The following is an 18,989-nucleotide window of genomic DNA, read 5'->3' as shown; positions in this document are numbered from 1 at the left end:
GTCGAATTCGAACAGTGATGTTTGCTTTGACATCAGCGTTGCCAATGTGGATATTAACTAGGAAATAACAAAACACACAAAGATAATTTATTAATAAAAATAAAAATATCAGCTATGAGCTGAGCACGTTATTAACAGCGCAGACCAAGGCCTCATGATTTTAGAAATTATCAGGAAATAAACTAATAATTGTTAAATAAAATGAAATGATCTGTATGAACAACTCGTAAGATTAAAAATAACAGAAAGCTTACACCTGCGATCATATGCTAGCACATGAACGTTAATGTGAAAGAGCGAGAAGTTACCAGGTCCCTTTGGACCACAGTTCACAAAATAACTTATGTGATCTGTGCTTCAGCCTACGTTCAAAGCTTCAAAACATTAAATTTTAATTTTGACCGTTGCTTTCATTGTTTGTGTCAGTTGTGTTTGTCTGAGGTAGTTTCTTAACCGAACTGTGTTTGATTTGAACAGATCAAAATGCGGAAGGCCGAGGAAATTGTGGAGAGGCATCTGAAAACCATCAAAATTCCTCAAGGCCTAGAAAAACAGACCAAGCAGTTGGTTACCAACATGGTTCAACATCCGGCTTTCAACAATACAGAGTGAGTCTAACTGTCTGCTCAACCAAACAGGTCTGAACTACCTTGTTAAACCAAACTCTGGGGTCCCTTTGTTAGGAAATGTTCTCGCAAGGGGAGCCAATCTAGCCTTTTAATGTACCGTCGATCGGGGTGAGGTCGGACGATTTTTTCGGTTTCTTAATAAAAAGTATAATTTGAAAATAAAATTTCCAATTAAATAATTGAGTCTTCCATGTCTCCTTTGTCGAAATCCATAATAAAACAAACCAACGCTCTAGCGACATTTTCTTGTATTGTAGTTCATTGTTGTTCTTAAAATTAATACCGATTTTCTTTTTATGCTGCCTAGCCATGGTGTCCACCTTTACCTCTATAAAATAAGTTTTTTTACTAAAACGCAATTATTTAACACGAAAACAATATTTCGACTTCACCAAGAATGACCGGTAATGGACCCTTAGATTTCCAGCTTAATGTATCACTTACATTAGTGACTCAGGCAAGTGGGGCTCTATTTAATCATTTAAAATCTGCAAAGGTTTTTCCGCAAACCAGCCAACAAGTGCCTGAATCCAAGCAGTTTTCCCAATTCGTTTCATCAGTTTCCAGTCGTAAACACAACTTTTTTTAGATACAAATGGACTCTAGACGACTTCGAGCTGGGCAACCGATTAGGCCGAGGCAAATTCGGTCGAGTGTATATGGCGAGGGAAAGATCCACCGGGTTTATTGTTGCCTTGAAAACCTTGATGAAAGTGGAAATCGCCAAGAACAGAGTGGAGAAACAAGTTATGAGGGAAATTGAGATCCAGAGCCACTTACGGTGAGTGGTTGCTTTCTCAATTCGCTGCCATAAAATGCACTGAGTGCTCTTCAGACACCCGAATATTCTTCAAATGTTGGCCTGGTTCCACGACTCCCATCGCATCTACTTTGTTCTTGAATTTGCCGGCAAAGGGGAGCTGTACGGACACCTGAGGAGTGGCCATCACGAAAGATTCAACGAACACCTGTAAGGAAGTCTTGCACAGAACGAATGGTTGAGATGGTTTATACGGTGGTTGTTTTCCAGAGCTGCAAAGTACCTCTATCAAGTGACAGACGCGGTGAATTATTGCCATAACAATCATGTGATCCATCGGGATATTAAGCCGGAAAATCTGTTGCTGACCATCACTGGCGATATAAAGCTGGCGGATTTCGGATGGTCTGTGCATTCTCCTTCTTTGAAACGCACCACCATGTGTGGCACGTTGGATTATCTGCCTCCTGAAATGGTCCGGGGCCAAAATTATAAACAATATGTGGACCATTGGTGTCTCGGTAAGCTCTCAACGAGTCATAAAATGATCAATTCTCCAAATTGCCGTTTTAGGCGTTTTGCTGTACGAGTTTCTGCATGGCAGTCCCCCGTTCGAGAGCAAGAAACAGGAGGAAACGTATGAACGCATAACAAAGCTCGATATGAAGTTCGGCAGCCATATTTCTCCCGGGGCCGCGGATTTAATATCAAAGGTACTCCCAACTCCCAAGGCTTGATTGGTTCCACTGTTTTACATTCAAATGTTTTCAGCTGGTTGTCATCAAGAGCGATCGTCGGATGAATTTAACCGACGTTATGAATCACCCTTGGGTGGTGGAGAATAAGGTGAAGGGGGACTAATTAATTTGATTTTTATACCACCGTTGTTTCATCATGCTTAGGATGTGATTGATTTTATGTTTTTTTTTATATAGTAAAAGATATGAACCAAATTAAAGCGTTTTAATTAAATTAAATGATAGTAGGTACCAGGTGGATTCACACAAGCGTCTAGGTATACGGCACTTCTTGTCAATTCTATCGATTGCGGCGATTCGAACCTAGCGGTTTGTTATGATTTAAGACGATTTAAGGTTAGGCGATTTTTTCCCAGTATTTTGTTGTAACCGTAAACTCTTTGGATTTTATTAATATAGTGTTGGACTTTGACTGTGTTAACTTAATTAATATTGATAAAATTATTGAACTTATAAAGTTTGATTTAGAAGAACTTAACGATGTGTTTTTTAACGTTACTCATTATATTATGTACACCAAATGGGGCGTTTTAATAATAAAAATGTATTATTGAGCAAATAGATAGTTGGCTTAAATTATTTTCCTATGTGCAATGTGCAAATTTAATTAAAACAAATTATCAACGATTTTTTAATTTTGAAGTAACAGAAAAAATAAAATTACTATTGTAAGAGTCAAGAAATATTAAGCAAAATAATTGCTGGTATCTTCTGTTTCCATTTACTTCTTGTTTAACATGTCACACTAAGCAACACATGAAAATAATTGCCTTTTTACACTATTCCAACAAAAGTGGAATGCCAACAACGTAGTTCGACTTTTTAGTATGTTTTTATGTACTATGTGAATTAATTTCATTATATCAGGCGTATAAAATACTAAGATTTGTAATCAGAAATTTTAAATATTTTAACAATAATACAACTTTTTTTATTACATTTTTAGTATTTAATGTCATAAACACTCTTACTTGTTATTGCCACTTGGGTGATGTTTATTATAAGTTTTACCGATAAATAAATCTATGGAATGTATTTACTAATTTGAAAACTATCCATAGAAATGTATCGATGTATGTAAGGATATTCAATAACTGTCAAATATACAATAAACCGAACTTTTTAGGAGATTTATTTAATGGTTTAAGTTGCTTATACTACGAACACAAAATCTAATACCTATTTAAGTTCATCAGAATATATCAATTGTAAATTGTTATAAATTAAGAAATACTCATAATTATCAATGTCTTTCTTTGCGCTAATATAAAGGCAATGCTATTATTTTTGTTCCAACAAATTCAAACAATCCCTCCTAAAAAATTAAAAATTACTAGCCAAGAGCGTATACAATTTACGTATGAATTTCTGTACGATACTATTCGTTTGTCATTTTTATCTAGAGCTTATATAACGTTCGAAATGCACGCGAGAATGAAAAAAAATGATTGGCGGACTCGCGGTTGTTTACAAACAATAAACAATACCACCTAACCTTAAATCGTCTTAACTCATTTGTAGAACTTGTCAACGATACGTTCGATAACAACAAACCGGTAGGCTTACTTGATTGGTTCGAATCGCCGCAATCGATAGAAGTGACAGGACGTGCCGTATACCTCACAGTCAAAGTCCAACACTATATTAATAAAATCCAAAGAGTTTACGGTTACAACAAAATACCGGGAAAAAATCACCTAACCTTAAATGGTCTTAAATCATAACAAACCGCTAGGTTCGAATCGCCGCAATCGATAGAATTGACAAGAAGTGCCGTACCAGCCGTACACCGTTCAGAGGTGTTCTGTGCATAGAGAAAGTAAAATAAGTTTTACTTTCTCTATGGTTCTGTGCGTATACCTAGACGCTTCCCTGGAAAATTGTACATATAATTTTACAAAACATTGGCAACGCCGAGGAAGTTTTTAGTGTTGACGACTGACGTTGCGGGTCACTATCAGAAAAAACAGTCTAACGTCTAACCATTGGAACCTCACCAAGTCCATTCGAGACTATTTTTAAGTTCATTAGTCATCTTTCAAGTACACGTATCTTTTACGCTATAAAGCGGAGCGAGCTCTACTTGACTTTAAAATTGTGTTATTGTCTGAATCCTCACGATGAGCATCCAGTGGACGCTGATTGCCGGTTTTCTCTACGCAGAAATCGCTGTAGTTCTACTTTTGGTTCTTCCTGTCGCCAGCCCAAGAAGATGGAATGCTATATTTAAATCCAGGTAATGTAATAATTCTGCGGCCTGACTAGAAATCCACAATTTTGAGCCTCTCTTGGCCCCCATAACATCTGCCTGATGCTTGCCATGAACACCTGTCCAAAGTCCAAACACAAAAGCCATTTGTGCAAACATTGACCTATTTTTTTAGATTTCTTCAAGCCCTACAACGGCAGGCCGGAGTATACTTCGTGATCCTTTTCGGCATTTTAGTTCTGTTCCTTCTGGACGCCATTAGAGAGATGCGAAAATATTCCAATCTAGGTAACATTTGACTATCGGCCCCCATTTTTGCTCTAACTGGCGAACTTTTTTAGAGACTGAAGAGCATGGTCATGCTCACCTGGACAGGGAAATGCAAGGAAGCATGCGACTGTTCCGAGCGCAGCGCAACTTCTACATATCCGGATTTGCCCTATTTCTAGCTTTGGTATGGATGGGTAGTTAGTTTCTTCTGCAGTCAATGGCCAATGGAGTTTTTCTGTAGGTTATCAGGCGTTTGGTGATTCTCATCTCTTCGCAAGCAGCTCTATTGGCTCAATCTGCGGCCTCCATGGCTCAGGCTCAAAGCGCCACAAATGCCGCCCGAAGTCTGTTGGCGAAAAGTGGCGAAGCGAAGGACAACGAAACCAATGAAGCAAATGATGTAGAGGTTTGTTATCGGCTATGATCGCAACCCACTGGGCATATGAAAATTATCTAATTGTTTCAGATGAAGGAGCTGAAGCAAAATGTTACGGATCTGGCAAACAGACTGGCGAAGGAGAGGAACGACAAGATTGACGTGGAAACCAAACTAGCTAATCTGGCCAAAGATTACGACCAGCTCTCCGAGGAAAATTTAACGTTGAAGAATAAACTGAAAATCTCCGGCGCCGGGGACAAGAAAAATGAGTAATTTTCTCATTAAAGTTCATAATTTAATTTTATATAAACCTAGTCTGTAGGAAGTTACTGAAGTCTGATTGTAGAGCACTTGGAATGGTAAGGGATTGTGATTGTATTTATATGATGTTATTCGAAAGAGATTTTAACTACCGTTGCTTTTACAGGCCCTCTTGAGCTTAACACCATTTAACAGTATCTGTAGCTAATAATTTGATATTTTCTGAATAAACTGTTTTATTATTGCCACCAAAAACTAACAGAAAAACTCTTCTCCAAGGCAGTAACATGGTGCCACCATTTGAGCGGAATAAACAACATTTCTCCAGGCTCCAGGAGGCATTTGTACATGGTGGCCCTCTTGAAGTCTGGAAATTTGTTGGGGTCTGGATTGAGTGGGTCGATTTGAGCAGTATTCGAAAGCATCGCTTCACTGTGAGGGTAGAGATTGCTGGAGTCTTTGGTAGAAAACAGCAACAGTCGTTTAGTGCCGTAAACCTGTCGACGTGGTTTCAGTGATTTGGAGGATTTTCTTGTTTTAGCTCCCTTACCTGGGCCAGAATGTTGTTTTTTGGGTCCTGGTGCAAAGGGGAGACAGTGCCTTTAGGCCCAAGCCAGGCGTTTATGTCTGGATCAGTGGATTCTTCATAATTCAAGCTGCAACAGCAATATTCCGGGATTCGGATGTCCTCTTTCAGTTCCCCAATCTATGCAAAAATCACTCGCTTAGTCTGCTTAATGAGCGATTTATCCTTTTAGTACTTGGTCAAAGAGATTGTGCTGCGCTAGATATCCAGTGTGGTCAGTTTCACACAAATAATGGGTAGTGATGAACTCGCGGACTGTCATCAGCTTTTGCGACCAGTTTTCGTCAGTATAGTGCGAGCCGATTTCAACGGGAACCGTGCGATTTCCTGCGACTTTTAGCAAGTAGTTCACGTCCATCCACTTGCTGGTTGCTGGCCAGTGGCTCATACAGCCTAAAATAAAATCCTCATTCTCATCGGCCACTTGAAACTCTTCTAGTACTGCCTTTGATCTTTACTGGCCGTTGTGGAACAAAGAAGTTGCGATTAAACGTTTCTACTGAAGGCACTTCCAGCTCCTCAACTTTTATGGCGTTTAGCTTTGCAAAATGCTCCACCAGTTTATCACAGTCGCTGCCTCTTTTCGCCGGTTTGCCAATCAGCTCGGCAGAATCCCCTGAAACACTCACTTTAGTGAGGTTATTTAATAAAACTTACTAGAACTGGTTTACCTTCATGTTCGGCTTCAAGCTGGTTGAGTTGAACGCGCAGACATTTCGCAGCTTCCATCAGCAGCTCTGGGGTTTCTTCCAGCGGCGCCCCTAAAAGCAGGCCCATATCCACTGACTTCAGGCATTTCTTCAGCAAATCGCTTCTATTCTCATTGGTTGGGAGCTGTAGAAGCAGCAGCGCCTTCAGGAAGGTTCCTATGGTGAAGTTTTGCCGAATTTCTATTGGGATAGTGCTCCAATGGCCTAAAATTGTTTGGAGGTAACCCCTGGCTGGTTCGCTCGTTAATGTTGCTTACCAGTATTTAGCTCTTCGTGTAAATAATCCAAGATACTGTCGATTTCAAAGAGCCAGTCTCCGGACTGGAGGTTATCCAGGTTTTTATTCCAATTAAAGCATTTTTGATGGAGACTTTCAAAAGTGTGCAGTACGTGTCCATTTAAATGCTCCCGGCGTATTTTCAGTGGAGCACTGGCAAGCTTCAGCAACTTTTCAGTCGTGTCCATTGCGAATTTATGAACATAGCAACGATGAATGATCGATCTATGGGAATAAAAGTAATTTTGTCTGGCTTTGCTAGCACATTAACCAATACCTAGAGTCTGTTGAAATTGGAGTGGAGTGATGAGATGAGGCCTCAATTAAAATCCTTAGACCCAACTGGGGAAAGTTGGGAACGCAGCACCTCACGCTTAAATTTACAATTTCCAACACGTTTGTTTACATCAGCTGATGGCCAGAAGAGTGGTACATAGATAAAGACGAGTAGTGGTATGTAAGCCATGTTGCCACTAATCCCTTCAATTCAAATAGGTATGATAATAGTGGAGGAGGAGGAGAGTTTTACCTTTGGAGGGAGGCTCCATATTCTATTCTATGATCATGTGAACTTGTCTTTATCTATGCTGCATACACTCTATGTAAGCGTCAGAGACAAGATATTGTATCTGGTAAGCGTAGGTTTCTTAGGCGTTTTCTATTCTTTTAACATATAACAAACAATTGCTAGCAAAAAGCCATGGAAACCATGGAGATTTCGAAGCAAACAAAATGACCAGCAGATAATCATTCCATAGATGACTGGGCAGAGAATGGGTTGAATGGGAATAGTAAAAGTTCCTCCACTATAAAGCTGCAGCTGAGTGGTAAGCAAACTGAGTAACCTTTGGACTGATCTGCTGATACCAGGTGGGGGTAGATTGGTAAGCAAAACGAGTTGATCATCCGATTCAAAGGTATGCGGCCACATTGCCAGTTTAACCACTTCGGTAATTATCGCGTCAGTTAACAAGTATTTAAAATTGATACCGCCGATGCAACTTGTTGCCCAGTTCTGTCTTTTTAGTGTAAGCTAGGGCTCGACTTAGACGGCCTGTGCCGTTTTACGGCCCCTAAAAGTGTAAAAAGGCTGGAATTAGAAGCCAGGAATTTGGTAAGTTTGACGACTAGCGGCAACAGCGGTTACCTTGTATATAAATAACAGCAAAGCGAAAAATCAGACCTCAATTTTACTGATTTTCTTTAATCCCGTAATCCCCCTTCGGTTATAATGATGCCAGTTTACAGTGTTAGTCTAGTGAGGTGAATGCTGCTGCTTGCCAAGCCCCAGTTCGGCTGTTACTCACATCTGTTCCCTCCCTGCCTTTGTTGAGTATCAGCAGCCAATTGCAACTATTTCCTCAATAGAAACCCCTTGAAAATGGGTAAGTGATTGTAACTGTTAACCAATTGATTAGGTATATATTAATCATCAGCCCTCAAGTTCAAATCTTGCCACGAATTGTTGGCTAATTGTACAGGATTTGAACAGGCGGAATTTCTGAAGCCTCAATTATTTTCTCAGAAACAATCATTTATCCACCCTCATGTGGTAATAGATAAGACTATCTATCATGTTGTTGATATTTCAGGATTGACGAAATCAGAACCGGATATCAATTGGCGATAAGTTCGGTTGTATTGATAAGCTGGGATATTCATGTTAACACAACGCGATTTGTCACGCTACAGGGTGATTAGACCATGTACAAGCCTCGTTTTTCCTGTTTGTTTTAGACACACTCAACAGCTGCCCATTACTGATGGAAGGCGGAGAAATAAACGCACGATACTGAAGCTTCAATAATCCAACGACTCTTGCCCTTAATGGCTCATCAGCGGCAGAAAGTTCCTAACTAGTTATACTGTAGATAATGGTTGGACCGTCTTCTCAAATCAGCAAGCTCCTGGTCGGGCTGCTGTTCACCACGCTGATTTACTACGTTTACATGGACTACAATCTCTATGTGCGTATTAGAGACTTTCCAATCAATGGCAACAACGACAACTCCAGTCTTGTGCAGTACCAAGCAGTAACTTGGGTGCAATGCGAAATCAACCCCTTGTGCGAGGTGACTGTTAAGGCTGTTTTACTAGACCACACCAACTACTACCTCTTGGCGCCTTCAGTGACTATCATAGATGATTTGGTGCGAATTTCCGATGCGCGCCTAATAACTCCCAATGCCATCAGCTTTTTTCATGTTTTCGTAGCAGTTTTAAGCGCGAAATGCGTGTCCAGTGATAGTTTGGCCTATCGGCGCATTGGAGTGGTGCTGTTTGAGTTCAGGACTTGGCTGGATGACTTGGATGGGCATGTGGCTCGAGTGCGAAAGCACATCAAAGGCGAACACTCGGAAATTGGGACGTCAGGCTACTATATCGATGGGATATGCGACGCATTGGGCTGTACTGCTCTGATCATCGGGATTTTAGCCTTCTTCAGAAACAATCCCCCGCGTAGAGGATACGTGCAACTTCCCACCACCAACACTGAAACCAAAGATGGCCTGTATACAAGCAAAGTGGCCATAAAGAAGATTGTTAAACGACTGGGGTTCTTCGTTATCCAACTGATCATCAGCTCGGCTGCATGGAACCGATACATAGCTTTGTATCAGGACTTGTTGGAGAATGACTGGGTTTCCTCCGCTGAATCTTTGAATCAGAACGCTATTTTGACCAGTTCCTTCTTCTATGGCATCTGTTGGGTGTGGCGAGTGGTCAACATCCACAACATGCTCCACTGTTTGCTGTTGGCGATTTTCTGCGATAAAACCTGGGAATTTTTGTGCTACATGCAATACATGGGATTCGGCGTCTTGTTCGCCGTCATCTGCGCCACTGAGTTACATTTCATTGAGGCGAAAAACTTCGTTTTTAATAGGATAACTAATGCGAATGATAGTTGATAAGGCGTGTGCTCTCTATTTTGAACGGTTTTCACTACTCGACCTGACAACTTCCTGATTTACGCACATTCTATGGGTGCTTCCGTCCGGAATTTCGGTTCTTTTAGTGGTTAGCGACCGTAAGTGATACGAGATTGGGAAAATTGAAAAGTCCCAAATAAGTCAGAAACAAAAAATTTACGAATTTCGTAGACACATTGTTTAAATTACGTTCGACAAGTAGCAAATATTGACCATTTTACCAGTTTTTTAACAACTAATTGACTGTTTCTCTTTCCACCTCTCTGTAAATTTATATGCATTTCCAAAGTAATTTTAAAAAATGCATTTGTATTTTTTAAGTTACCATAAGTATTAGAACTTCACTCACGTGACAACGAAATAACTATAAGAAGGGTAGATATTTTTACACGAATTAGGCTTGTGGGACGTTGAGGATGGTGCTATATTCTTAATTGTTATAGTTTTTAGTTTACTCAGCTGCACTGAAATCAGTGCTTTGAATGGTTTGCTTATACTTTAACAAGGCCTAACCGAGATTAAATTCTGTGTGAACAAAGTGTTCTGTGAGCTGCACGCGATGCAGATACCGGGCCTTAAGCAAAAAGCTAATCACGCACTAATAATCGTTGTTATGGTGTGTTTGTTTCATAGGAAGTAAAAAAGTATATTTTAATTGTCTCATGATTTGCACCCAATACTCCTTCCAATCGACCAGGTACATGACGATAAAATTAGATTTAATCAAACACTTTATTAAATACTGCCTAAAAAATTAACAGCATAAATATGCTCACCTGATACATTCTCATACTTTGGCAAATATTGATCAAAAGCCGTATTTCGCACGGCTCATCATCCTGTTATTCTTGCTGGTAGCCCAAGTGGCCTTCAATTCCTGCTCATTCGCCTTGGCTTGTTGAGCCAGATAAGTGATGTGATGCCGCTTCTTTTTGGCCGGATCCATGTCCTCGTCTGTAGGTGCTGGTTTCGGAGCCAATTCGGGGTCTGAAAATCAATATCTCGATTAGATTGGCTCGTGACTTGAAGCGTCAGCCAACTACCAGTCAGGGATTTCGTCAGCCATAGATCTCTATCCGGCAGTATTTCGTCTTCGTTGATATCTATCAGCTTGATGTTGCCGATAGGTCTTTTCGTTTTGCCCACCAGCTCCTTGAACGCCACATTATCCAGGCCGTCGTAGGGCTTTTCTGGTACTGGCGCAATTGAGAATGCCTCTAAAAAATCAACAGCTTGAAGAACAATGAGGGAGTTGTTTAGGCATGCAAACCTGCTTCAGCTGTAGCTCGTTCATCCACTTCAACTACGGCCGGTTTAGGCGGTTGCTTCGGCCTGCCGCACACTTTCTCCCACATCTGGTCATCAAACGTGTCGGGAATTGGAATTTCTTCGGTATCCGTGTCACTATCGCTATCAACTGCGCCTTTCACTTTCACAGTCTTGGGCTGAACTGGAGCTGTCTTCACAGATCGTGGTATTAAGGCTGTAACAAGTACTTGCTATTTTGCCCTGACTGTCACTAGTCCCCCACTGACCTTTGGAGCTGGTAGGTGTTACGGTGTTCTTCTTCACTGTATTGGGGACAAACATGGTGCTCGATTTGGACACACCTTGTACTGGAGGCAACAGACCTAAAATGCTCATGGTTAGCAGGAAGTAGACAACATCTAACTTTAATCCTCACTCAATAAACCGCTGCCCTTCTCAGAGGGTTTCGGCCGTTTTATCATAGGTTCTTCAAAGTTGAGATCGTCAAACTCCGACAAGGAGGGAATAGTGATTTGTACTTTTTTCTTTTCTTTGATCGTCTTCACTGTGGGGATGAAATCCTCCAAATGGTCGCTTTCTTCAGAAACAGTAACCTCATTTGCCTTGACTTGGGGCAGCTGGGCAAAGAGACTCGGTGCTACAGGGATTTCAGCATCAGATTGAGTGGGACTCTGCAAAAGACTCTGAGTTAAGGCCAGCTAAGACTAAAGGCAACAACAGCTTTACTGGGTCTTCGTCTGATTTTGAAAGGACCACTTTAGAGCCACTGGACTCAACTTCCTCGTCAGTGATGGCTTCATCGCCGCTACTGTATTCATAAGCAACCAATGCCATTGTGAGAGTCTGCAAAGGTAATGTAATGGTTAACTGGTCAGTGAAATTTAGAGATCTTTGAACTGTTCATGCTGTAAATGTTCTAATTTTAGGGCCCCATTCCAGAAGTGCCGTTGATTTTAGCTCCTTACCGAAAAATTAAACAACCAATCACAAAGTGATACTAGGCAGGAATAACTAAACAATTTCGTTTCCAATTTTTTGTTTACATGACACAAAAACATCTATGACAAAAACTAACCCTTCAACGTGCCTGTCCTGTCTTTATCTATGTTTCAGCCACAGAACATACCTCCTAGGGGTGATATTTTGTGGTTTCAACTGTATCATAATCTGTGGTTTCAACTTCCCACAGACTACTCTCATAGTACCAGGGCAGGGTGGCCAACTTTGCAAACGCGAAATAGGGTGTTTGAAGCTCTATTACCGTAAAAACAGTCTTCGCACTGATAAAAAAACAAGATCTCATGATATCCACCGTAGAATACCCTACAAAAATACCAAAATACGTTTAAGGGACCTACACCGTACAAATTCCCAAATTACAGTACATGTATGGTAATTACCGTACAAATGGCCACCCTGTCTATGGCTCTCGTTATCGGCTGTTATCGGCTGTTTTTATTTATCTTTGCCTTATAATATACAGAATGATTCAACTGATTTCGCTTTTTATTGCATTTATTTAGCTATTATCTCTTATATTATTGTTGTTGAGCGAAAGAATTGGGCTGTACGAAGATTACATGCGAGAAAGTTTGGTTAATTTTGCAAAATGCTCAAGGTATGATTGTTGGGTTATAATCAAACAAACGGAGCTTTGTTGCAAATGTACGGTTTTTCATTTAATAGGGCATTGAAATTTTAGGGTGCAGTCGGTTTGGTAACTGGAGGGGCGTCTGGTTTAGGCAAAGCCACAGTAGAGCGTCTGGTGGCTCAAGGAGCCCGAGTGGTTTTATGCGACTTAGCGAACTCAAAGGGGCTCGAGGTGGCAAAGTGCTTAGGGGATGAAGACAAAGTCTTGTTTGCTCCTGTAAATGTAAGTCTTGTTTGAACGCCAAAGTTGCCGTAGCGTAAACCATTGCAACCTCTTGCTAGATTACCAAAGAAGACGACGTACAAAACGCCCTAAAACTAGCTAAGGAAAAGTACGGAAAACTCAACTATGTGGTAAACTGTGCAGGGATTGGAGTGGCCTTTAAAACATACAATTTCAAAAAAAAGCTGCCGCATCACCTGGAAGATTTTTCCAAAGTTGTGCAAGTCAGTATTTAAGGTTGATAATTGGAAAGTGGTTCAAACTAGTCGTTTCAGGTTAACACCATTGGTACTTTCAATGTGATCCGACTGGCTGTGGGCCTGATAGGCGAAAACCAGCCGAATTCCAATGGAGAAAGAGGAGTAGTGATCAACACGGCAAGCATAGCGGCCTTTGATGGCCAAATGGGGCAAGCAGCCTACGCTGCAAGTAAGGGGGCTCTAGTGAGCATGACCTTGCCTCTAGCCAGAGATCTAGCCGTTGAAGGCATTAGAGTGGTCACTATTGCCCCAGGTAAGGCCACTGAAAGTAACGACTCGACTAGTTGATCATCTGGATGTATGGGTCATTTTCAGGCCTCTTCAAAACCCCTTTACTGAACGAACTGCCCCCAAAAGTAATATCGTATCTGGAATCGTGTGTTCCATTTCCCAGCCGATTGGGGAATCCAGCTGAATTTGCTCAAATGGTCCAGGCAGTCATTGAAAATCCCATGCTGAATGGCGAAACGATTCGTCTGGATGGGGCATTAAGAATGACATAAATATTCCAGGTTTAAGCTCCAAAACGTTTTTTAGTTGTTTTTGATTTTTTAACGAATTAAGGAAATATGTGGTTTTTATGAGCATGTCTATTTATTAATTGTTTAAATCCCACACACATTTCCTCTTTCTCGTCCTCGATTTATACCCTGCAAATTAATTTCTAGTGAGTTTCTAGAGAGTTTCTAGAAAGGGAAAAAGGCAAAGAAAATTTTCTGCTAAACGTCCGCCTGTGATGACTGATACAATCGATGTAGGGGTAGGGACTTTTCTCTTCGTCTACTTTATGGTAATCGCCAAATTAGCTTGTATATGGTGATTTTCCTCAACATTTGTGAGTGATTTTTTGTTTAATTTAGGTGGAGAAGGAAGGTAATAAACGTATGTAAAGAGTAAACCCCAACTATATATCTACCTATTTCCCATTTCCCCCATTTCCCATTTGAACTGACGACCACAGTGAATAACTGAAAACTCGCGTTTAAAAAATTGTTGTAAATTTACCAAAAAAAATGCCAAAGGTGCAGTTGATGCCAAAAATGTAGAGTTTTACCTGTCGAATGGCGTCAGAATCGTTTCTATATCTGTTTTCGATGTCGAGAAATGAATTTTTGAAAATACCTCGACAGTAGTCGATAATAAAGTGTGTAGAAAAATTGGTTCTTCACTCATCAAGCAACAATTTATATATTAAATGAAGTTTGTATAAACTTTTTGTATATTTGCTTTTTCCAGTAACGATTTGTAATAACTTTCGGGCACTACTCACTTTATCAAACTGGAATTTGATGTCAGTAATTCTTGATAAGTGAAAATACTTTATGTTCAGGTTTTTAGGAAATAGAAACGCCGACCATTATTTTGTTGGACGAATAATTTTTATTTTTCTTTAGACAGCTTACATATATTTTTACATTTATTTTAAGCTTCGCCTATTAACAATTTTTTACATGTTTGCAAATCAATATAGAAAACTATACATTAAAAAATTACATAATATACTTTTATATTTCGTTATAAATTTTCCATTCTTACAAAGACATAATATTAGATAGAATCGAATCCTTTTCTAAAATACTGTGTAGGGTGAACATCATATGGACCTTATATCAATATACAATTACTAATAAGTTTAATATTGGTATAGTATAGAACTATTATCGATAAAACTAATCAGTCAAAAAAATTAACAGTTTTTCAATAATAAAACAATCACATTTAGGTAAATTGTAGTTAAGGTAATTCTGTGGGTTTCGCTCGACGATGATGACTTGAGTTGGGGTGTGTGGTAGCTGCTTGCGTAGGTCATGTTTACGAAAAAAGTTCCCTCAGCAAGGCCATGAGGAGATCTTACAATGAAATTGTATTCTCCGGTGTCAATTGCTGTTACTTTTGTCAGGAACAGAACTGCTTGGTGGCAGTGAAGAGTCGTGGTATTCTGAAAACATTTCAATAATATTTTAAATTCTTTTCAACAAACAAACGTATATACAGGGTGTCCCGTAAGCTCATGATCAAAAGGGTACTGCGATATTCTTTGGACCAAAAGAAGACGATCTGACCTAACTTTTATTAACAAAAAATGTATGGCTCCTCTGCTATTGATGGTCAAAGTTCTTCAAAAAAATGATCTTTTTTGAAATATCGAGAGAATGGTACGATGTATTTTAGTGAAACACGCTGTGGATTTGTTCTTATGCAAGACTCATATTTTGATGAAACAATCGAGTTCAGCCGTTTTGGGCAAGTGGTGAATTCTTGAGTGTCGTGGTACAAAAACTACCAGAAAGAACTTTTCAGTTGGAGGATAAAATCGACTCATTTTTTTTCGATTGATGCACTAATCGTTCATTCACAATTTTGTGCTCTTTGTAAAATCTTGTAGCAATCATAGTTTTTGCGAGAAAAAATATTCCTGTTTCCGTGCCACTTAACAATGTTAGACATTAACTGCAAATATCGTGATACGAGGCATAAAATCATTGTCAATCAATCTCACAAATTCGTTTTGAATGACCTTTTCTAATGAAGAAGTGACCGACATGGTCACAGTTTTAGGGTTTTGCGAAGACAATTTGCGTGAAAGCGTACGCGTTTACGCGGCGCATATTTGCTAAGTGACTAGAAAACGGACATATTTTTTTTACGTAAAAACTATGAGTGCTACAGATTTTACTAAGAGCACCAAATTGTGAATAAATTATTAGTGCATCAACGTAAAAAAATGATTTGCTTTAATCCTCCAACTAAAAAGTTCTGGTAGTTTTTGTATCACGACACTCAAGAATTCACCACTTGTCCAAAACGGCTGAACTCGATTGTTTCATCAAAATATGAGTCTTACATAAGAACAAATTCACAGCGCGTTTCACTAAAATACATCGTACCATTCTCCCGATATTAAAGAAAAATAAATTTTTTGAAGAACTTTGAGCATCAATAGCAGAGGAGCCAGACATTTTTTTGTTAATAAAAGTTAGGTCAGATCGTCTTCTTTTGGTCCAAAAAATATCGCAGATGATCCTGAGCTTACGGGACACCTTGTATAACGTTTATAAATGAACTTGAAGATTGATAATAATTTAACATTTGCATTCAGAATAATTCAGATGCTAAAGCTATACAGATGTACTTTCCCGACTACAGAAGGATCATTCTTTTCTGAAGTATTTGCCTATATATATTAAGAACATCATTCTTTGTTGTTGGTTTTGTTAGAATCTCAGAATTCAAAATTGTAAATTTCATTCTGTAAAAAAACAGCCGATTTACGATTAGCAAAATCCTCTTAATGCGTGTTGTACGGTATTTTACAGTACAAGGTTTTAACTAGGATTTTAACACTGCATTTTCTTAGCGAGTCACTTTTCGGATCTAGTTGGTGATATAGTTGGTGATAGTATATTTTTTGATTCACGCTTGAACTCTGTCGTGGACCACCCTGTATATAAAATGCTTTATGAAACTAAGGTAACAGTGAATTTTTCCCACACATAAATAAGCATCGCCGGCATAGTATTCAAGATCAGTGAATTTTTAGTAGTTGGTGCAGAGCGTCGCAAATGGCTTGGTGCGCCAACTCAACGCACCAGCGCAGCAACTCGATTATGTGGCTGAGAAAATGTTCCTTGATGGAAATGTTGATATTTTTTTCTAGTTGTTTTAACATTTATTTTAGTCATTTTACAAGAAAAGTCGTCGTCTCGTTATAGTTCGTTCTTTTTTATCATATTTTCTGAATACCCGTTTTGCCTTTGAATTTGGGACAAAATTGAAAAAGTTTTTCCACAAAACGATCAGAGAAGCAAAAGGATGGAAACAATTATTTAGAAAACTCGTCACTCTCAGTGACGGTCACTCTCGGTCATCGGTAAATGAGTTATAACTCATTAACCGATGATTTAAGACGCCCTAACTCAGAGAGCGACTACCACTCAAAAGCGCAATTCCATGATACTAAAGCTAACTGATACTGTTAGTTTTAGTATCATGGCGCAATTCGACACAGTGTTACCCAGGCCTATTAAGTAACACTAGCATATTTCATGACAGTATAATTTGTAGGGTGTTTTCTTAATTGGAAATGTTAAATTTTGAATCACTTTGTGTTTAATTGAGAAATTGCTAATTTGTTCAATAATGAAAAAATGTAAAATTTGGGTCAAATCCATTAGAATGCGTGATGTTATGAATTATTTGACATGCCTTCGTATATATAGCATCGGTGGTTCAATGGTAGAATGCTCGCCTGCCACGCGGGCGATCCGGGTTCGATTCCCGGCCGATGCAATTACTTTTGTTTTCGAAATTTTCTCACATATTTTTGGCTTTTTTTAAACCCAGGTACTTTTTTGAGCGACTTTTATAACGGCAGCATTCAAAATAGGTCTTTCTGGTCGTCTTTTTTGCCTCCGGTAGATCTCGCATTTCTCAATTTTGAACATCTTCAAATAGCCCTCTAAAATACGTAATAGGAATCAAGCAATTTTAAATAACAATCGATTAAATTTGATTAATTTATGAAAATGCGTCGAATTATGTATTTTTTAACTTAAGCAAAAAATTATATGTACATATTCTAGATTTATAGAGGAATTTTCGTTTATGAAAATATGATGTAACTTTTTTCTTATCAAGTTTTTTTTTTAATGAAAATATTATTGCTTGTTCCGCGGATGTTTGTGCCAGAGTCGCACTTTGCCGACCGCTGGTCTAGCGGATAGCGCCTTAAGAGGCTACAAGAGGTTCTGGTATATTCATTGAGAATTCGCGCTGTTTTTCTCGCTGGAGATTAACATCAACGATTTTTACCTACCGTTATTCTGTAGGCAATGATGGTATTGTCGGCATCTCCCGGCCTATAAACCTTTTGGTTCTTTGCTATCCAAAACACTTTGGTGTAGGTGGGGTTGGCACAGAACTCCATGGTTAAAGTTAGGGGCTGTCCAGACACTGCCGTTATACTTTTATTCGTTGGCATCACAGTGGGACGACCTGTAAAATATTCAAAAAGTGTAACGATTGTTAGGAAAATTACAATTTTATTCCACCTTTAAATTGCTTCTAGTACAGGGTTCAATTTACAAGTGAGTGTCGCAAACTCTGATTTATCCAGAATTGGCAGTAATTCTATACATGCACGAATTAAAACTTATAAGATCCGATAATTTGAATTGAATGAATACTAAATAGTTATAGAAAGTGATATGCAAGATGCTTTAGAAAAAATGTAGGTGCTTCAATAAGTTACTTTATATTATTTTTTCTTTCCTGGGTTTCAGTCTAAATGTGGACATTTTGAATGAAACCCAGGAAAGAAAAAATATAATAACAATTACACGCAGTCAGGAAAATAAATCAAAATTTATATTATTTTTGTAATAATTCGAAATAATTGTATTTTAACGATTTATGGAAAAAGGCGTTGTTACTGAGGAAAAAAGTTTAATAACAAAAGCAAAATTTAATTAACAAAACATTACACCTGGCAATTAGGATTTCAATTGCTCTCTTGCATGATGAATCTAACGAAAATGTCAAATCTATAAAGTCCTATATAATGTGGAGATTTCCGTCATCCTTTTAAACACTCAGAAATTGGCAATCTTTTGAGCAGAGACCCACAGACTACACCATTAATGCAAAACACACCCTAGACGTTTTTTTACAAACTTCTTGTTGGGTATTTCGCCTCAAGAATTTTTAGACAGAAGAATTTTTAGACAGAATTTCCTCACGTCTTTTATTACAGATTGATAAATAGTGCTCCTATTTCGCAATAAGAACGAATTATTTATCAAAAAGTAATCAAGAA

General features: G+C 38.9%; 7 protein-coding genes, 1 long non-coding RNA gene and 1 other non-coding gene across 13 annotated transcripts in view; 5 read left to right on the top strand and 4 right to left on the bottom strand.

Moving 5' to 3' along the window:
* The first annotated feature begins 367 nt into the window (after positions 1-367).
* On the top strand, positions 368-2,342 carry LOC109546866 (aurora kinase B). The gene is made up of 6 exons (XM_019918019.2): positions 368-608; positions 1,219-1,410; positions 1,465-1,599; positions 1,660-1,910; positions 1,963-2,102; positions 2,161-2,342. Exons 1-6 carry the CDS (start codon positions 484-486, stop codon positions 2,248-2,250), a joined length of 933 nt encoding a protein of 310 aa, XP_019773578.1. The 5' UTR covers positions 368-483; the 3' UTR covers positions 2,251-2,342.
* A 50-nt stretch (positions 2,343-2,392) lies between these two features.
* On the bottom strand, positions 2,393-3,903 carry LOC125505470. The gene is made up of 2 exons (XR_007282194.1): positions 3,850-3,903; positions 2,393-3,786 (listed from the first exon to the last, which is right to left on the bottom strand). It is a non-coding gene; the product is annotated as an uncharacterized LOC125505470 (long non-coding RNA).
* LOC109546872 (B-cell receptor-associated protein 31) lies at positions 3,812-5,521 on the top strand. The gene is made up of 5 exons (XM_019918031.2): positions 3,812-4,383; positions 4,532-4,644; positions 4,698-4,810; positions 4,868-5,032; positions 5,093-5,521. The coding sequence occupies exons 1-5, from the start codon at positions 4,268-4,270 to the stop codon at positions 5,276-5,278; spliced, it is 693 nt and encodes a 230-aa protein (XP_019773590.1). The 5' UTR covers positions 3,812-4,267; the 3' UTR covers positions 5,279-5,521.
* LOC109546871 (bifunctional peptidase and arginyl-hydroxylase JMJD5) lies at positions 5,485-7,320 on the bottom strand. The gene is made up of 7 exons (XM_019918030.2): positions 7,117-7,320; positions 6,820-7,064; positions 6,524-6,766; positions 6,298-6,468; positions 6,028-6,245; positions 5,817-5,972; positions 5,485-5,763 (listed from the first exon to the last, which is right to left on the bottom strand). The coding sequence occupies exons 2-7, from the start codon at positions 7,025-7,027 to the stop codon at positions 5,506-5,508; spliced, it is 1,254 nt and encodes a 417-aa protein (XP_019773589.2). The 5' UTR covers positions 7,028-7,064; positions 7,117-7,320; the 3' UTR covers positions 5,485-5,505.
* A 253-nt stretch (positions 7,321-7,573) lies between these two features.
* On the top strand, positions 7,574-10,427 carry LOC109546868 (ceramide phosphoethanolamine synthase). 4 transcript variants are annotated; one of them, XM_019918024.2, is made up of 3 exons: positions 7,710-7,953; positions 8,088-8,224; positions 8,577-10,427. In XM_019918024.2, exon 3 carries the CDS (start codon positions 8,714-8,716, stop codon positions 9,749-9,751), a length of 1,038 nt encoding a protein of 345 aa, XP_019773583.1. In that variant the 5' UTR covers positions 7,710-7,953; positions 8,088-8,224; positions 8,577-8,713; the 3' UTR covers positions 9,752-10,427. The 4 variants fall into 4 exon arrangements, with proteins under 4 accessions (XP_019773586.1, XP_048525260.1, XP_019773583.1 ...); XM_019918027.2 differs by lacking the exons at positions 7,710-7,953; positions 8,088-8,224 and adding an exon at positions 7,574-7,666; XM_048669303.1 differs by lacking the exon at positions 8,088-8,224 and having other exon boundaries at positions 7,649-7,723.
* Positions 10,428-10,490: 63 nt separating this feature from the next.
* LOC109546867 (proline-rich protein PRCC) lies at positions 10,491-12,195 on the bottom strand. 2 transcript variants are annotated; one of them, XM_019918020.2, is made up of 7 exons: positions 12,007-12,195; positions 11,768-11,884; positions 11,457-11,712; positions 11,308-11,403; positions 11,043-11,255; positions 10,816-10,989; positions 10,491-10,759 (listed from the first exon to the last, which is right to left on the bottom strand). In XM_019918020.2, exons 1-7 carry the CDS (start codon positions 12,097-12,099, stop codon positions 10,581-10,583), a joined length of 1,128 nt encoding a protein of 375 aa, XP_019773579.1. In that variant the 5' UTR covers positions 12,100-12,195; the 3' UTR covers positions 10,491-10,580. The 2 variants fall into 2 exon arrangements, with proteins under 2 accessions (XP_019773579.1, XP_019773580.1); XM_019918021.2 differs by having other exon boundaries at positions 12,117-12,181.
* A 259-nt stretch (positions 12,196-12,454) lies between these two features.
* Positions 12,455-13,758, top strand: LOC109546870 (3-hydroxyacyl-CoA dehydrogenase type-2). The gene is made up of 5 exons (XM_019918028.2): positions 12,455-12,659; positions 12,744-12,914; positions 12,974-13,138; positions 13,190-13,427; positions 13,490-13,758. The coding sequence occupies exons 1-5, from the start codon at positions 12,651-12,653 to the stop codon at positions 13,675-13,677; spliced, it is 771 nt and encodes a 256-aa protein (XP_019773587.2). The 5' UTR covers positions 12,455-12,650; the 3' UTR covers positions 13,678-13,758.
* A 781-nt stretch (positions 13,759-14,539) lies between these two features.
* Positions 14,540-18,989, bottom strand: part of LOC109546873 (hemicentin-1) — a gene marked incomplete at its 5' end in the record, with an annotated part of 214,487 nt that continues 210,037 nt past the window's right edge. Inside the window, 2 exon segments of the mRNA XM_048669069.1 lie at positions 14,540-15,113; positions 17,991-18,169. Of these exon segments, the coding sequence (XP_048525026.1) occupies positions 14,862-15,113; positions 17,991-18,169 (431 nt within the window). The 3' untranslated portion in view covers positions 14,540-14,861.
* Positions 17,394-17,464, top strand: Trnag-gcc. The gene has a single exon. It is a non-coding gene; the product is annotated as a tRNA-Gly (tRNA).

Source organism: Dendroctonus ponderosae, unplaced genomic scaffold (assembly GCF_020466585.1).
Source record: "Dendroctonus ponderosae isolate FM_Combo_2020 unplaced genomic scaffold, Dpon_F_20191213v2 Dpon_F_20191213_8, whole genome shotgun sequence".
Classification (NCBI taxonomy): domain Eukaryota; kingdom Metazoa; phylum Arthropoda; class Insecta; order Coleoptera; family Curculionidae; genus Dendroctonus; species Dendroctonus ponderosae.
This window is presented reverse-complemented; position numbering and strand designations above follow the sequence as displayed.